This window comes from Lissotriton vulgaris, chromosome 7 (genome assembly GCF_964263255.1).
Source record: "Lissotriton vulgaris chromosome 7, aLisVul1.2, whole genome shotgun sequence".
NCBI classification, from domain to species: Eukaryota; Metazoa; Chordata; class Amphibia; order Caudata; family Salamandridae; genus Lissotriton; species Lissotriton vulgaris.
Genome location: NC_141695.1, coordinates 124,491,274 through 124,507,495, shown reverse-complemented (window position 1 = coordinate 124,507,495; position 16,222 = coordinate 124,491,274). Strand labels below are relative to the sequence as shown.

Below are 16,222 nucleotides of genomic sequence, written 5' to 3'. Positions count from 1 at the left end.
GGAACAGTCGTTGGTCCCCCTCCTGTGGCACCTGCTCCCTTCAGCCTTTTGGCTATGCGCTCTTTGGCGCGTATCCTCAGGTCATACCACCTTTTCTTCAAGTCATCAATGCTGCGGTGTGTGACTCCCACAGCATTCACTTTCGCCTTGATGCACAGCCATATCTTTTGCTTCTCTACCTCAGGCACTTTCAGGGACAATTTGCCAAATAATTTATCATGGCTTCTGCTGACCTCCTCAATTAAATATTCCAATTCCCTCTCAGAGAACTTCATTTTCCTCTTCCTGGGCGTGGCACTCTCCCCTGATGTTGTTTTGGCCATCCTGTCTCTGGCAAGATAGCTGGATAGAGATATGGAAGTGGTTCAGCTCTGCTTCAGTACTCTGCCTCCTTCTCTGAACTCATCAGGGAACTGAATGAAGCATGGACTGGCTGACTTCCTGGTTGTTATGTCATCAGCCTGCATCCAGTGCAACACGCTTCTTGCGATTTTCACGAATAGCCATCTGGCAAATAGCGATCTCGCAAATAGCGAGTTCGCTATTTGGATTTTGCAGCTTCAACAGCTCGCAAATCGAAACTGGCTATCTATTTTTCGATTATTTGCGAATCACGATTTATTCCATTCCGGATAGCGATTTTTAATTTGCGATTCCTTAATTATCGCAAATAAGAAATCGCTATTTTGGGTTTTGTTGCATGTGCCCATTAGTAATTTACAATGCCTTTCGCTTAAACTCTCTCAAATTCGAGACCTATTGCATTTCAAATGCTTGTTACACTTGTGAACATGTCTGGAATGTGTTGCAGCTCATTATTACCAGTTTAACATACAAACATAGCATAAGGAAGGGAAATGTGACCAGTCAGCCTTTGAATAGGACCTTCCACTGTGCAGCAAAATGTTTTGTAGTATTCTTAGTAACTTTGGAACCGTTTGAGCTGGAAACAAAATTATGTTTTCATTAACATCGTCAGAAAATGCAGCAGATGATGGATTATGTGGTACATGTGGCAGAAACCTAATTATGTGAAAAATGCTGTGCCTGCACAACTGCATAACTCCAGAGTATGGGGGCTCAAGCTATCATTCCATGCCATGGGAAAACGAGCTGCCAGAGAGAAGGAATCTAGTGACCTTTCATCTTCTATATTTATGGGAGCTCAGTCTGCCTGCTCCAAGTTATCAACAAATTAAAAATATATCAAGCCTTACAAAAATGAACAGGGTACATTTGAATGAGACCAATAACATCCACAAATGCAACAGAACCAATCATATGTTTTTAATACATACTGTTTTCATATTTGTAATTTTCTTGCATACCCCTGCACTCTGGTAATCTATGCAATAAAATCAATAAATAAAGTTTGGAAAGGAAAGTCAGAGAGCACAGGGCTCACCTGCAGCCATGAAAGCACAGAGGAAGCTGAGGCAAGTGATGAAGGCGTTCATGATGATGAAGAGGATGCAGCTTCGATATGCAGACCTCAGGATGTGATGTTCTTGTGTCTTGCCTTCTCTCATCTGGGGAAGATTCTATTTATACACTTAAGTACTCCTCTGAGGGTGTCTCTGATGAGGTCAGGTATCTCAGACTCATTTACATAATTGATGGCATCTGCCTATCCTGCTGCTGAGCTTGTTTGCAAAACAAATAATTGTGGCTACCAATCAGAGTGCTCTTGGGGGGAGGGGCTAGACATCCGGCCTCCCCTCTTCCCCATGTTCCCAGACCTCTTCTCATAGTTCATCTTAGGACACTCAGATACAGTCCACGTGCCATATAGTTCACAGCAGAAGCTCAATGTTTCAGAGCGCCCTCTAAACACACATCTGGTGCCACCATTGAAATGATGGAATGAAATTAAATGAAAATACTTTTCTAGTGAGCATTATGGAAATCAGCCTTTAGGTGGTTTCCTGTCACTGTGAAAAATCATATAGGGAAAGGGGTGCATGGGCGTCCGCAGAAATGTTTCCGGGGGGGGGTGGCTAACCTTGCAAATGAAGGGGCCTGGCTAATGTTAATCAATAGGGGCAGGGCTTAAGTTTGTTTATAAACTAGCGCGCTCAGCGTCCAGCGCTGCTCAAAGACAGAGCTCTTGAGGCGGAAAGCCGAGAGCCAGGAAATACAACAGCTGGAAAGATTGCTTTTTAAGATTGTTATTGTACTAAATACTGTGTGTTTTTAAAACGTTTGATACCTGCTCACTTGAGGATTCCCTCGCCGCACAGCCGAGTCAGGAGCTGTAGCTGGCTGCAGGGCAATCGCCGGGACCCCCCCGGGCTCCGCCCACCGAAATAGGCCACGCCCCCTTGTTTATAAATTAGCGCGCTCAGCGTCCAGCGCTGCTCAAAGACAGAGCTCTTGAGGCGGAAAGCCGAGAGCCAGGAAATACAACAGCTTGAAAGATTGCTTTTTAAGATTGTTATTGTACTAAATACTGTGTGTTTTTAAAACGTTTGATACCTGCTCACTTGAGGATTCCCTCGCCGCACAGCCGAGTCAGGCGCTGTAGCTGGCTGCAGGGCAATCGCCGGGACCCCCCCGGGCTCCGCCCACCGAAATAGGCCACGCCCCCTTGTTTATAAATTAGCGCGCTCAGCGTCCAGCGCTGCTCAAAGACAGAGCTCTTGAGGCGGAAAGCCGAGAGCCAGGAAATACAACAGCTTGAAAGATTGCTTTTTAAGATTGTTATTGTACTAAATACTGTGTGTTTTTAAAACGTTTGATACCTGCTCACTTGAGGATTCCCTCGCCGCACAGCCGAGTCAGGCGCTGTAGCTGGCTGCAGGGCAATCGCCGGGACCCCCCCCGGGCTCCGCCCACCGAAATAGGCCACGCCCCCTTGTTTATAAATTAGCGCGCTCAGCGTCCAGCGCTGCTCAAAGACAGAGCTCTTGAGGCGGAAAGCCGAGAGCCAGGAAATACAACAGCTTGAAAGATTGCTTTTTAAGATTGTTATTGTACTAAATACTGTGTGTTTTTAAAACGTTTGATACCTGCTCACTTGAGGATTCCCTCGCCGCACAGCCGAGTCAGGCGCTGTAGCTGGCTGCAGGGCAATCGCCGGGACCCCCCCCGGGCTCCGCCCACCGAAATAGGCCACGCCCCCTTGTTTATAAATTAGCGCGCTCAGCGTCCAGCGCTGCTCAAAGACAGAGCTCTTGAGGCGGAAAGCCGAGAGCCAGGAAATACAACAGCTTGAAAGATTGCTTTTTAAGATTGTTATTGTACTAAATACTGTGTGTTTTTAAAACGTTTGATACCTGCTCACTTGAGGATTCCCTCGCCGCACAGCCGAGTCAGGCGCTGTAGCTGGCTGCAGGGCAATCGCCGGGACCCCCCCGGGCTCCGCCCACCGAAATAGGCCACGCCCCATCCCACTGACACAAAGAATGTGCAGCTTCCGGAAGCGCAGCGGACGGGCGCAGCGGGCGCGCCGGCGGTGCGCCGAAGGCGCGCCAAAGGCAAGCCCGTCTGCGCCCGTCCGCGACCAGACGGGACCAGGGGCCACAGCCCCTGCCCCTAACGCCCCCCAGTCTAAGACCTACAGTTCGGCGGCCATCCAGAATATAAGGAACACCCCAGCTGCACTATGTCCACATGCCTATCTCCCAGCTGACCTCCCCACTCGATGCCCCGGCTGTAAACACTCCTTTGTTAATTCTGTGTCGCCAGCCACGGCACAGGAATTTCATATGTACATGCTTAATTGCCGATCTCTACCGCGGCACAGCACCCAAATTGCCTTGCTGTTAGAGGAGTACAACCCAGATGCCATCTTTCTGACGGAGACTTGGCTCACGTCTCATTCAGAGCCAGATATAGTCTCTGCCTTACCCCCCGGGTTCCAAATTCACAGACTAGACCGGATTAAGGGGAGAGGTGGAGGCCTGGCTATCATCTTAAAAGAAAAGTACTGTTGTCGCACCACTACCGAAGCTATTCCTGAGTGCGAAAGCCTAGCATTCAGCATAGACCTTACGGCGAATCTCTCCTTTACTGGCACTCTGATTTACCGGCCCCCAGAACCAGCTAAGCTGTTTCACAAATCCTTACCAGATATATTAGCCAATCGAATTTTAACCTCCGCCAACTACACGGTTCTAGGAGATCTTAATTTCCATTTTAACTCCCCCACAGATCCTATTGCCAGGGAATTAATCGACGATCTTGCAGCCCTACAACTGACCCAGCTGGTCACAGCCCCCACCCACGAAAAGGGTAATCTCTTAGACCCAATATTCAGCAACTGCACTGAGCTAATAGTGGGACAACCTATTCGTCTTCCCTGGTCGGACCACTTCTTGGTCCCTTTTTCCTGGCTCACCGATAAGTCTTTCTTATCCACCCCTCAACCCATAACCAAGCGTAACTGGAAAAAACTCTCTATAGAGCAATGGACTACCAACCTAGAACGCTCCTCCCCACCTTTCTGCACAGACCCCAACCAAGCAAATAAAAACTATGAGAGTTGGGTCAGGGACTCGCTAGACACTATCCTTCCTCTACGGAAATCTATTCCAAAGAAGATACACAAAACTGCACCCTGGTTCTCAGATACCCTGAGAGACCAAAAGCGCCTCTGCAGGAAAAAAGAGAGAGCCTGGCGACTCGATTTCCACCCTGACAAAAAGTCCCAATATAAAGAGGCAATCAAAACCTATAGAAGCGGGATTAGGACGGCACAGGCCTCCTACTTTGCAGACAAAATTATGGCAGCCAACTCAAAACCGAAGGAGATTTTCAACATAGTAAAAAACTGCATCAAAGTGAATACTGCCCCCCCTTTGACAAAAACGCCGGAACAGTGTAACGAGTTAGCAGATTTTTTTCATAACAAAGTCTCTTAAATATACTCCGCTTTTCCGATAGCAGCCAGCAACTCAGGAACATCCAATCATACTCCTGTGAGCACTTCCCCCCCTTCAGACCAGCCCACTCTGGAACGCTTCCCTCTATTAGACCTGAACATCCTTGATAAACTGGCACGGCAAGTCAAATCTGGCTCCCCCCGCGATCCTGCTCCTCCGGAGGTACTACTCCAGGCAAGCCAAGCCACACTCCCTGTGGTACTAGACCTACTTAACTCCTCCATCTCCTCCTGTACTGTACCCACTGGATGGAAGAGAGCCATGGTTCGGGCATTGCTAAAAAAAAACACTCTCAACCCAGAAGACCACTCCAGCTACCGCCCAATCTCATTACTTCCCTGGGTAAGTAAGGTGCTGGAGAAGTACATAAATACCCAGCTAGTACAATTTCTGGAAAATAATCTGCTCCTGGACCCAACCCAGACAGGCTTTAGGCCCATGCACGGCACTGAAGCTGCCCTGCTTGCAATAACCGAAGAGTCACGAAAGATATTAGATCAGGGAGGATCAGTGGCAGTGATCCTCCTTGATCTAAGCGCGGCCTTCGACACGGTCAGCTATACCACCTTGCTGAATCGCCTATGCAACATCGGCGTCACAGGCGATGCTCTAAGATGGTTTGAATCTTTCCTTAACAACAGATCTTTCCAGATCTTTGATGGGGACACAGTATCAGCCAGTAAATCTCTGAACTGTGGAGTACCGCAGGGCTCCTCATTGAGCCCTGCGCTGTTCAATGTCTATATGAGACCACTGGCCGGGATCGTCGAACCATACGGTATAAAAATTGTATCATATGCCGACGATACCCAGCTAGTGGTCTCATTGGCTCAAGAGGGTACCAGACATATGTCAGCAGGCCTGATGAAATGCCTTGAGGACGTTAAGGAGTGGATGACAGGCTCCTCCTTAAAACTTAACGGAGACAAAACTGAGCTCATGCTCTTGGGCTCAGTATCTCCAATGTCTTTCACCCCCCTCTGGCCCCCATGCCTGGGTACCCCCCCAGCTCCCAAGGACAGCGTAAAAAGCCTGGGAGTTTGGCTTGACAAAAACCTCTCCTTCTCCACTCAGGCCACCAAACTATCTGCCACATGCTTTGGCCTACTAAGAACACTAAGGAAAGTTCTCCCCCTCCTACCAATGGAAGCCAAACAAGTGGCAATACAGGGCTTGATTCTATCCCGGCTAGACTCGAACAACGCCCTGTATGTTGGAGCTCCAGAGATGACCCTGCGAAAGTTACAGGTGGTGCAGAACTGTGCGGCCCGCACCCTGTCACAGATACCACGGACCCAGTCAGCAAAACCCGCACTGAACAGCCTACACTGGCTTCCAGTAAGACAGAGAGTGGCATTCAAGGCACTATGCATTGCCCACCGAGCTTTCTGGAAGTCGGGCCCAGCTATCACAGACAAATTAGTCACGCAATACCACCCCAACAGAAACCTTAGATCTACGGAGGCCTTCCTGGCAGTGGTACCCAGAATCAGGAGAGCTTGGTCCGGAGGTAGGATGTTCTCCTTAAACGCATCTAGGATGTGGAACTCACTCCCCCTACAGCTCCGGACTAATTCAAACCTACTCTCCTTCCGTAAACAATTGAAAACCTACCTGTTTGCGAGGTCCACCGAACTTTAAAACCCATCCGTCATACTCAGTTCTGTCTTATGCCTCAGCGCTTGGACGCCCTTGGGCAGCAACCGTGCTTTATAAATGACAATACAATACAATACAATACAAATGGCAGACAATCAGGATAAGGTAATACTCAGGCCAAGCTGAGACAAGCATTTGCAATGCAATAGGTCTTGTATTTACGCAAGTTTGAGCTATTGACATTGCAAATAACAATGCCTTTTATTTTTGTTTTCGTTTTAAAACATAAATAAAAGGCATCCTCATTTACATTGCCAAAAGCTTAAACTTGTGTAAATGCGAGACCGATTGCATTGCAAATGTTTGTTATATTATGCAACAGCTCAACTGCAGCACACAGTTCAGGCAGGTACATGAAGGATGCCCCTGTTGGCTGTAACATGTATAAACTACACACCAAGTCAGACATTTACCTTGGAGCTAGATAGTGCCAAGAAAAAATTCCATATTTGCCCAGCAGATGGTGAGGGTGGTACAGGCTTGTATTAGATTGTGCAAGAGATCAGTTTGCAAAGTACCGTTCTGGGCCATTCATCCGTTCCAAACACGGGGGTAAGATGTTTCCTTCTTGAGATGGCAGGCGGTAGGTAGAGTGCCACATAGTAGGGAATCCATTTATACATAAACATTATCCCGGGTAAGAGTAGTTCAATTTTTTTACAATATACCAAAAGTTGCACATAAAGTGAGAAGTATCTGGAGTGTGTTCCCAGAAGCCCGCCAGAACATAACATTACAAACTAAATTTTGAAATTGGAGGGAGGAAGTTCCCAAGAAGCTGGTATGGATCGACCCAGATAAATTAGCAGCATGTGTTAGAATCGGCATGATCAGGCGAACTTTTTATCTAGGACGTAAAACTGCCGCAGGTGAAGGAGTTTTGGAGGTTAAGTGTTTAAGTGGAGAAGCAGCTTATCACAGATGCCCAGGGTGTGGCCATACAAAAATGTTTATTAGGAATATTTCCTGTGAAAAAAGGACAAAATGATTACTGATGCTGGCTTTGAGGACTATTTTGTCATACAGGTGTATAGCAATCTATGTTGCATCTCCTGTGCAAATAGGGATGGCCAGATAGAAAAATCTTGCACAAAAAAACACATGGGTCAGAAAGCATATATATGCCCTTTGGCTAAAAAAAATAATCTGTCTAGACCTTCTTCCTAAACAGATGGCATGCAAAGGAAATATATGGAAGAAACACAACGAAGAAAGTTAACAATGCAACTGACGCACGAAGGAGTAGGATTTATCTAGACTGTAAAGCATATATGAATTGATTTGTGTCGTCACAGTGAAATAGAAACTGCAGGGTCCGTGTTCATAAAGTGGATTATGTAACTAGTTTCTAAAGACGGGCTGGTGGAGAGATACCAGGGGCCTCATTTATGAGGCCGTGCATCACTTTTACGCCGCCGGTGCGTCACTTTTTGTGACGCATCGGCGGCGTAAAACATGCCTCCTGTTGGGCACTATTTACAAAGTGACGCATCTAAGCAGATGCGTCACTTTGTAAACCCCTGCGCTACATTATACCTGCGTCAGGTATAATGTATGCAGAGGGGGCGTTCCCCCGCAAAAAGCCTCGTAATAGTGGCGCAGTGAAATCTATGAGATTTCACTGCGTCACTTTTAGGACGCTGTTGCGTCAAAATCTTGCGCCTGCCTCACAGCAGGCTTAAGATTGACACAAGCCCTTTCACATGGGGCTTTCCACATGTGAAAGGACGCATTGCTGGAGTTGCGTCACTTTTGTGACACACTCCAGCAATGCGTCACTTTTGCGCTTACAGATACGTCAGAAATATTGACGTATCTGTAATTCCTTGCGCAATGAAATTAATGAAAAGTGACGCATCGCTGTTTTCTCGCAGCGATGCGTCACTTTTCATTAATGAGGCCCCAGAGGAATATGCGTTGCATTAAGGTAGCATCGGTGGTATGTGTCCAGGCACATTCAAATAAGAAAAAGTGTTGTTCCAAGCAGCGCACAAAGGCCTATCCTCCGCTGACATTAAAACGGGTTCAAACAAAAGTTACGTGAAAAGTATGCATAATAGCAATCCCTGAAAGAATTTGGTTGTGTTTAATGAAAAAACAAGTTTGACACATGTGTTGCCTACTAACTTAGGATCTCCAGGCCAACGCTTCCTCAAACAAAACAAAAAAGAAACACATAGGCCCACATGCATCAAGCACTTTTTCATTCGCAAACGGTGCGATTCCTTAAAATCGTCGGTTTGCGAATGCAAAAGTGCTTTTTGGGATGCATGAAGCAATTTTAGAATTCGTAACATGTTTGCGAATTCTAAAATTGCGGGTGCTTTTAAGAAGTCGCAGATGTGCGATTTCTTAAAAGCAATGCATCATTATTTTAAAAAGTGAAAATTCGCAAATAGGGTGCCAAATTTACCGAGTGGTTGAACCACTCGGTAAATTTGGAAAAAGTGTTTAAAATGTTGAAAATGCTTTTTTTCTACATTCATGTTACGGACACACATGTCCTTAGGACATGTGTGTGTGCAACATGATGCGAATAATACATTTCAGGGGTGCATGGGGGGGTCCTTTGGACCCCCCCCTGCACCCATGAAATTTTCTAAGTGCCACTCGCAATTTGCATTGACTCCTATGGGCCTTTTGGCCCATAGGAATCAATGGGAATTGCGAAAATTAACTTAAGAATTCGGTATTTCTTTGGGATTCGGTAAAAATTGCGATTTTTACCGAATCACAAAGAAATACCGAAAAAAATGATGCATAGCATTTTGCACTTCTTAATTTGCGATTCCTTATTTTTCGCAAATTAAGAAATGCAAAATGACACAATGATGCATGTGGGCCGTAATGCTTTTTCACCTCCACAGGGAGCGCGAGACAGGGCAGCAATTGAAATAGTTTTTACTACAGAGTAAGCGGTTAAAAAAAAACATACTAGTGATCCTATGAATATATAAATCAGCACGTTTCACACAAAGCATCCAGAAATCTCATTTGTGGGACAACTGTTTCTCAGCAAAAAGAATGGCAAGATGTCGCCGTCATTACTACTGCTAGCGCTCGGCTTGTGTCAATAAATTACACTCCTGCCGAAGAGATCAAACTATGACGAGCAAGTAACACAGTTGGCTAGAAGAACAAATAGACACTCAGGGGCCAGCGCGGGCTTGGGCATCGAATCGAAATCCACTTTTTCTTCATAAAAACCAAACTACTGTAAATACCGGCGACCGCCATTAACATGGGTCCACAAAGGGTGACCGAGACCAGATGGCAGCCGCCAGCTAATTTTAATTAAAGTTGTATTAAGAAAACCTCTATTTGCCGCCGTTTAACTGTGCTGGGTGCAGGAGAGGCATCTGGATACCGGATCGCAGCATGATGTGCACCAAGAGGGCTGCTTCTAAACAGTAATCTGGGTAGAATGGGGCAGAAGATGATCTTCAAATATAAACAAATCAGTGCCCACACCGTCATCCTCTCCCCCTTGCATTTAATACACAGCATTGCGCTGGGGGGCGCTCTAGGATAGGGAATAAGTATAATTTACTATCCAACACCTTCCCTAGTGTCCACGGGGACTGGAGTTAGAATAGTAAATTATACTTACCACTATCCAGCACCTCAAAGCGCTATGCGTTGTAATGGTATGCGTTGTAATGGTCACGTTGTAACAGTAGGTAGTCGTAATGGTATGAGTTGTAACATGGTACATCCACCCTTACTGTACCGTCTGCTGCAGAGGTACCCTTACTGTACCCGTCTGCCTCCAGATCGCCCTGTAACTCCGCCTGCAACACAAAAGAAAACATTAGAACGTCCAAATCAGCATGCCACCTGCCCAGCTGCTGGGTACGAGGATAGGGTGGGTGCAGCGAGGCAGGCAGGCGCTGGCCGACCAGCACAGAGGCCGGACAGGCAGCAGCTGGGAGGGCAGACGATCAGCAAAGAGGACGAATGCTTGGCGGTAGGGGCCTAAGTACCTTGCCCGCCCCCCACCGCGCCCTCCCCCGGATGCACGTCACTGGTGCACCCGGCCAGGGGAGGGGCTGGTGAACTGCCTGAGCCTCCCCCTCTACGAGGACTGGAGGAAGGGGGGGTCCTCCGACTAATGGGCACTAAGGGGGCTGCCCTGCTGATGTCCCCCTGTGGGGGACGCGGGCAGCGGCATAGTGCCCACACCGTCACCCGCTACCCCTTGCATTTTATACAGTAGCCCATATAATGATTACACAGGACACATTGTTATGGGTAAAGAACTGCTGCAGGTTTATTTTCATACAACAAAAGTATGACATTTTAGTGGATTATCTTACGGGTGATCGAGGGCAGGCAGCCCCTTGCTGCCCTCACCGCCTTATGAGCCAGCCGGCACGGTGGGTCGATGCCCGGACAGTGCAGCCTTTGCTGATCCCCTTACAGATCACGTGAGCATGTCTTATACTCCCGCCCCTTTACGGGCGGAGCGTGGTATGGCACACCCCCGGTTGGTCAGGCCCACCAACCGCCCGAAGGACTAACAGGGCGCCGTCGCGGTTTTCCCGGAACCTCCCTGTGGCTCCAGGTCTTTGGCTCAGGGACCCTCACTGTGCCAGGCAGTGGTACCCTTACTGTACCGGTCTGCCGCAGAGGTACCCTTACTGTACCGGTATGCCTCCGGATCGCCCTGTTACTCCGCCACAGCTCTGAAGGAGGCTACCATTGATGACAGAGCTCCCCAACTCTGCGCTCCCTACTTGCATCCCACAGCTTCAAGGGCATCCTGTACCCTTTAGAAACATATCCATCCCGACTTTGCCGATGGGCATGAGCATCCATTTCTTGGTGCCTGCCTGCAACCTTAATGTAATCACCTTAGTCGTGTAATCCAGTCTCGTGACCAGTCAACCCTATCGGGCATTCGGTGGATCCCAGGCTGCAATTTGACAAGCAGCCTGACCAGGTGAAAATCCAGTTGGGTAACTTGGAACACCATTACTTCCTCGCTATGCCTTTCGGGCGTGTAAATACTGCCTAAGGCTCCCCACAACAATGGCCTTTCCCTCTTTAGGACTGTCCTGCCATGGGATAAGTGACTTAGAAACGGGTGTCCTTGTCATCTAAGAGGGGGAAGCACCTGAATGCAACACACTCGTCCCTTTTTGGGCAGTCGGAACACCGCAACAACCTTCTTTAATCATTGTAGCCAACTTATTTTGCCCCCAAGTTGTCCACAGGTTATTGCACCACCACCCGCAATTAACTGACCGCTACCACCACTTCCTAGATCCTGGCTCTAGCGCAAGTGCTATTGACGGTCTTGGATGGGCTTGAACCTCCATCTCTTGGTGCATGCTTGCAACCTTAATGTAATCGCCTTGGTTGTGCAAGCCCCTGCCTGGCGCAAGCTTAGCTAATCACCAGCTGGAATTACCTGCCTGGTATGCCCACCAAGCTATCTATTGGGCGTCCTGTTCCTAACCAAGGATTACCTCTCTAGGCCAGTCACTAATTGCCTCCAACCTGCGCTTAACGCTATTTTGAGCCTTACTAGACAACCATCATTCCAGTACACCATGCAGAGTACTTATTACCTCTGTCTTGTGACCAGTCACCCCAATTGGGCATCCGATGGACCCCTGGCGGCTATTACAAGCACCCTATCCAGTGAAAATCAAGTTGGGCAACCTGGAACATGCACCCCCGGGCATGGAAATACTGCCTAGGATCTCCCCACCTTAGAACCTGAATAACCACTAATTAAATCTATTTCAGGTCTCATGCTTACTAGTGCACCTAGCCCAGGGCCCTCCACTGCGTGTGAACCCTGCAGGTCGAATAAAGACTGTTGTTATTACCTGCCCACATCTACAAAAGGAGCACAACATCTTCAACCAGGCCAACTGTTGGCTTAGTCCATGCTTTGTTGTTGCATGACATGAATAAGCCACCATATAGCTTCCTTACCTAGCGAACTGAGAGCTAAACACCCCCGCCATGTCTGCCCAGGTCTCAACTGCCCTGCGTGACATTTCCACCCTGTAGGTGAGCTTATGAGTGACATTAAGACTAAGAATGACACGTTATTGCTGATCGCTTAAAACAATGAGGGTGAGGGAGACCCCTTAAAGTAATGACTCCCATTAAACCAGCAAGAAAAGCTTAACACTGCTTCCACTCTCCCCTACAAGCAGTCATAACCTGGTTGCCCCTAGATCCCCTAACTAGGAATTGCATTCAGGCTCCCAGCACGGAGCCCACCTTGGCTCTTCCTGCTTACGTTACCACCTGACCTACTCAGATTGGTGCCTGTGTATTTGCTCCTCTTGTCCCGTAATTTAGAAAAGTTCAAATCTAAACCCGGACGTTCTGACTCAGCCCCCACACACTGGCCCAGTGTCCTCTACCAGTGTACCGGCTCCCGGCCTTAGCATGCCAGCCAGCTAGGTGGGATCTGACCCTTCTGTAGCGAAACCCGTGCGTTTCTGGAAGAAACAACAAATCCATGAAAACATCCCCAACCCATGCTGACAGGTACGCCTATTGCTCACTCGAACACCAGGATCCGAGCCCATTATTTGCGCCCCAGTTGCTGTACCACACCACACATTCCCTACACACATGGGGTGCATACTATGCCCAGATCCACCCGTTGTTTAAAAGAAACATTTTTCAAATTATTAGGATGCATGCATGATTCACCTTAGCTCTGCCACAACTTCCAGGGAGAACACCCCAATTATTGCCCAGCAAAACCCAATTGTCCAGACAGAACAGTTGTTCTTTCAATATAGAACATCACAATATTGCTCAGGGTGAGGAAATAGAAATTTTTAGGTAATCAATGTGTCCCCCACTTGCACCCTATCCATGCACCCATGTTCCATGTATGTCGTGTAGTTCCAATTCTGTGCATGCCATGAAGACGCATATGCATTTGCGTCCAACGTTAACATGTCAGTTATTCAGTCCTCCAAGAAAACTATGTTAATTTGGCTTTTAGGCCTATGGTGCCAACGTCTTTACATGGTGCACTTTTAAATAACGCGAAGCACACGTTTTCTACGTTTTTCTGGCTCAGTCGAGCCAGGCCCTTAATTGAGGCTCCGAGTCTCTTCTGTCTCTGAAGCTGCAGTTTAGGTATGCATCCCTGACCTCTGTCTTACTTCCTGCCCAGCGAAGCGGTGCCCGGCCTGGCCTGGCCTGCCTGCCAAGACGGTATTTTGCCTACAAGTTATCTGCTCAGCCTCCTCGAAAACACATTCCAGTCTAGTGAAATAGGTAAACATGTTTCCGGCTGCAGAGCAAAGGGCCCGGCCTTCCTGTCCTCCTTGCAAGTGATTTACAGAACCTGTTACCATGGTAGGCCCATGGCCCCGCGCATTGCACCAAGACACGTATGCACGCACTAGCATTCAGTATTGAACGGCCTCTGCCCGAGAGACCTTTTACTTCAGACAACACATCCTCCAAACATAAGATACCAGATATGCTATAGGTACAGGTCATTCTGACATTCCAGACACCAGACTCTTCTACTAGAGCTAAAGTCAAGCCCCCCAGTTCTCCCCAGTTACACGTCATGCTCAGTTGCGCACGCACACAAGGTAAAGGTTTCTGCTGATCCTGCAGAATTTCTCTATGCATCCACCCACCTATGACGCTTCTGTGACGTTTCCGGTACACACCTCCGTGTACGCCCCTGTACACGCCTTCTTTTACGCCCATGTGGTCTTATCTCTCTCTTTTCACTTGTTACGCCTACTGTATTCATTTCAATTATACTGTTTTACTATATATAATGTGTGATGTTAATAAAATGTTGAATGTCCCTTCCTGAACCTTAGTGGTGATGGAACTCGATGTCCCGGTTCTCGAGAATCTTAATTAAAGCCTGTATGACTCAGATACCACGGACTCTGCCTCTCATTTTTATTGAGCTATCCTTTCATGTCATTTAATGTATAGAAAAATAGTCCCGGTAATTTTATTTACCACATAATCTGGCGCCCGAACAGGAACCCCTCCCCTTCATCACGCGCCGGTGATGTACGCAGGCCCCTGACCCCTTCCACAGCCGTGACGGATTCCTGTGCACACCTGCGGGTTTTCCTGCTATCTCCCTCAGGCCCACGGAGGAGACGGAGACTGCGGTCCGGCATCCAGACGAGGCGGTGAGGAATGCGGAGAGTCCCGACCAGAGCCCCAAGCCGAGAGAGCAAGGTCCGAGGTATCCGGAGGCCCACCTGTTCCGAAGCGCATGCGTTGTAGCAGCGTAGACGTCGTAGCAGTCCAGTCCAGTCCAGTTTTCCGAGGCCTTCAGTTTTGCTTCCCGGTGAGTACCGTTGTTGGGAACGCATCTAGACGGGTTCATTAATTTGTGCCCGGTCAAGACGGGTCTGGGTACACAGACCCGGTCCAGACGTGTACACTTAGGTGAATACGGTATGACGTGTCTCTTTATGGGACCGGTATTGTCTGTACTGTTTTAGCAGTGCATCTAGTGATCCAGTATTCTAGTATTGTTTCTCGAGATTTTCAGAATTTATGTTTTCTATGTACCAGGTAATATCAGTCTGAAATGTTTTAATGTGTTTAATGTCGTGGTATGAATGATTGTTTGCTATTCATTATTGTGTTTATTGTGTTCACGTTCAAGTAAGGTAAAAAATGCCACTGTTCTCGAAATTACGTCAGATAGGAACTAGGAAAGGGATACTCGAAGAAGCAGTTCCCGTCCCGCCTAGGGACACTCCAGGACATTTTATGTACCATAAGCATGGCTTAGATGCCATATTGTACTTAGACTTAGAGAAGTATAGATGGCCTGTCTTCGGGACATGGGATGCTGAATGCATCATGAGAGTAGAAGAAGCACTATGGAAAAAGAAAGCCAGACAATCCCAGAAAGATGCCATAGAATTGTGGCGTAAAGAAGCGCATAGAAGAACAGAGAAAGAAATCAGGAAAGCAGTGAAAAGTAGAGAAGAATCTGAAAAAGCTAAAGAAAGGGAGCTACTAGAAGAAGGTGAACGAGTTAGAGCAGAACAATTAGACAGACAAAGAAATGCCCTTATTACAGGCATGTATCCTGTTCTCGCCGAGGGCCTGCCCAAAGCGACCCCGGAAGTACCCCCGAAACTTGCCGCCACCATTGGTCCCGACTAAATTACGTCATAAACAGACCGCCGCGGAAATTTTCCTTTCTTCTTATTTAGATGACACTGTCCCAGAATATGCAAATAGAAATCCTCCTCCAAATGCTCATCCTCCCAACCCTGTTCACATTCTCGTTGATGACACGACACCCCCCCACTGTCTCATCTGCCACTGTTCCGGTCACTGGTCCTAGCAATCCTTTTAATGCGCCTGCAACTCAGGGCCCACCTGTATTACCTGCACCTACTTTACCGCCTACACTGCCACCAGTGACAGCACAGCCAGTAATAGTCGATGATCCCGCTTCAGGGGGAGCAGTAGGAGGTACTCCCGTCACCCCGCCTCAAATAAAACGAACCACACTCAGAGAAGCAGCATTACAGCGCACACCAAAAGTAGCTACATACGCAGCCCTTAGACAGTACATTACAGATTGTAGATATGATCCGGTACCAGGCGAAGACGAGATGATATTATATTCACTACGTATACGACGTGTTACAAACTATTTGACTATTTTACCAGACATGAGGGATCATTTT

The 16,222-nt window shown here is 47.8% G+C and overlaps 1 protein-coding gene across 2 annotated transcripts in view; it reads right to left on the bottom strand.

Moving 5' to 3' along the window:
• LOC147700979 (phospholipase A2 inhibitor and Ly6/PLAUR domain-containing protein-like) overlaps window positions 1-16,222 on the bottom strand; it is a 221,521-nt gene that overhangs the window by 140,806 nt on the left and 64,493 nt on the right. The window contains exon 1 of one of the 2 annotated variants that reach the window (XM_086928556.1): window positions 1,406-1,564. The exons of the other annotated variant lie outside the window; for it this stretch is intronic. Coding sequence (XP_086784682.1) covers window positions 1,406-1,529 — 124 coding nt within the window. The 5' untranslated portion in view covers window positions 1,530-1,564. Of the gene's footprint in view, window positions 1-1,405; window positions 1,565-16,222 lie in introns of those variants that run through there. 2 annotated transcript variants of the gene reach the window in all.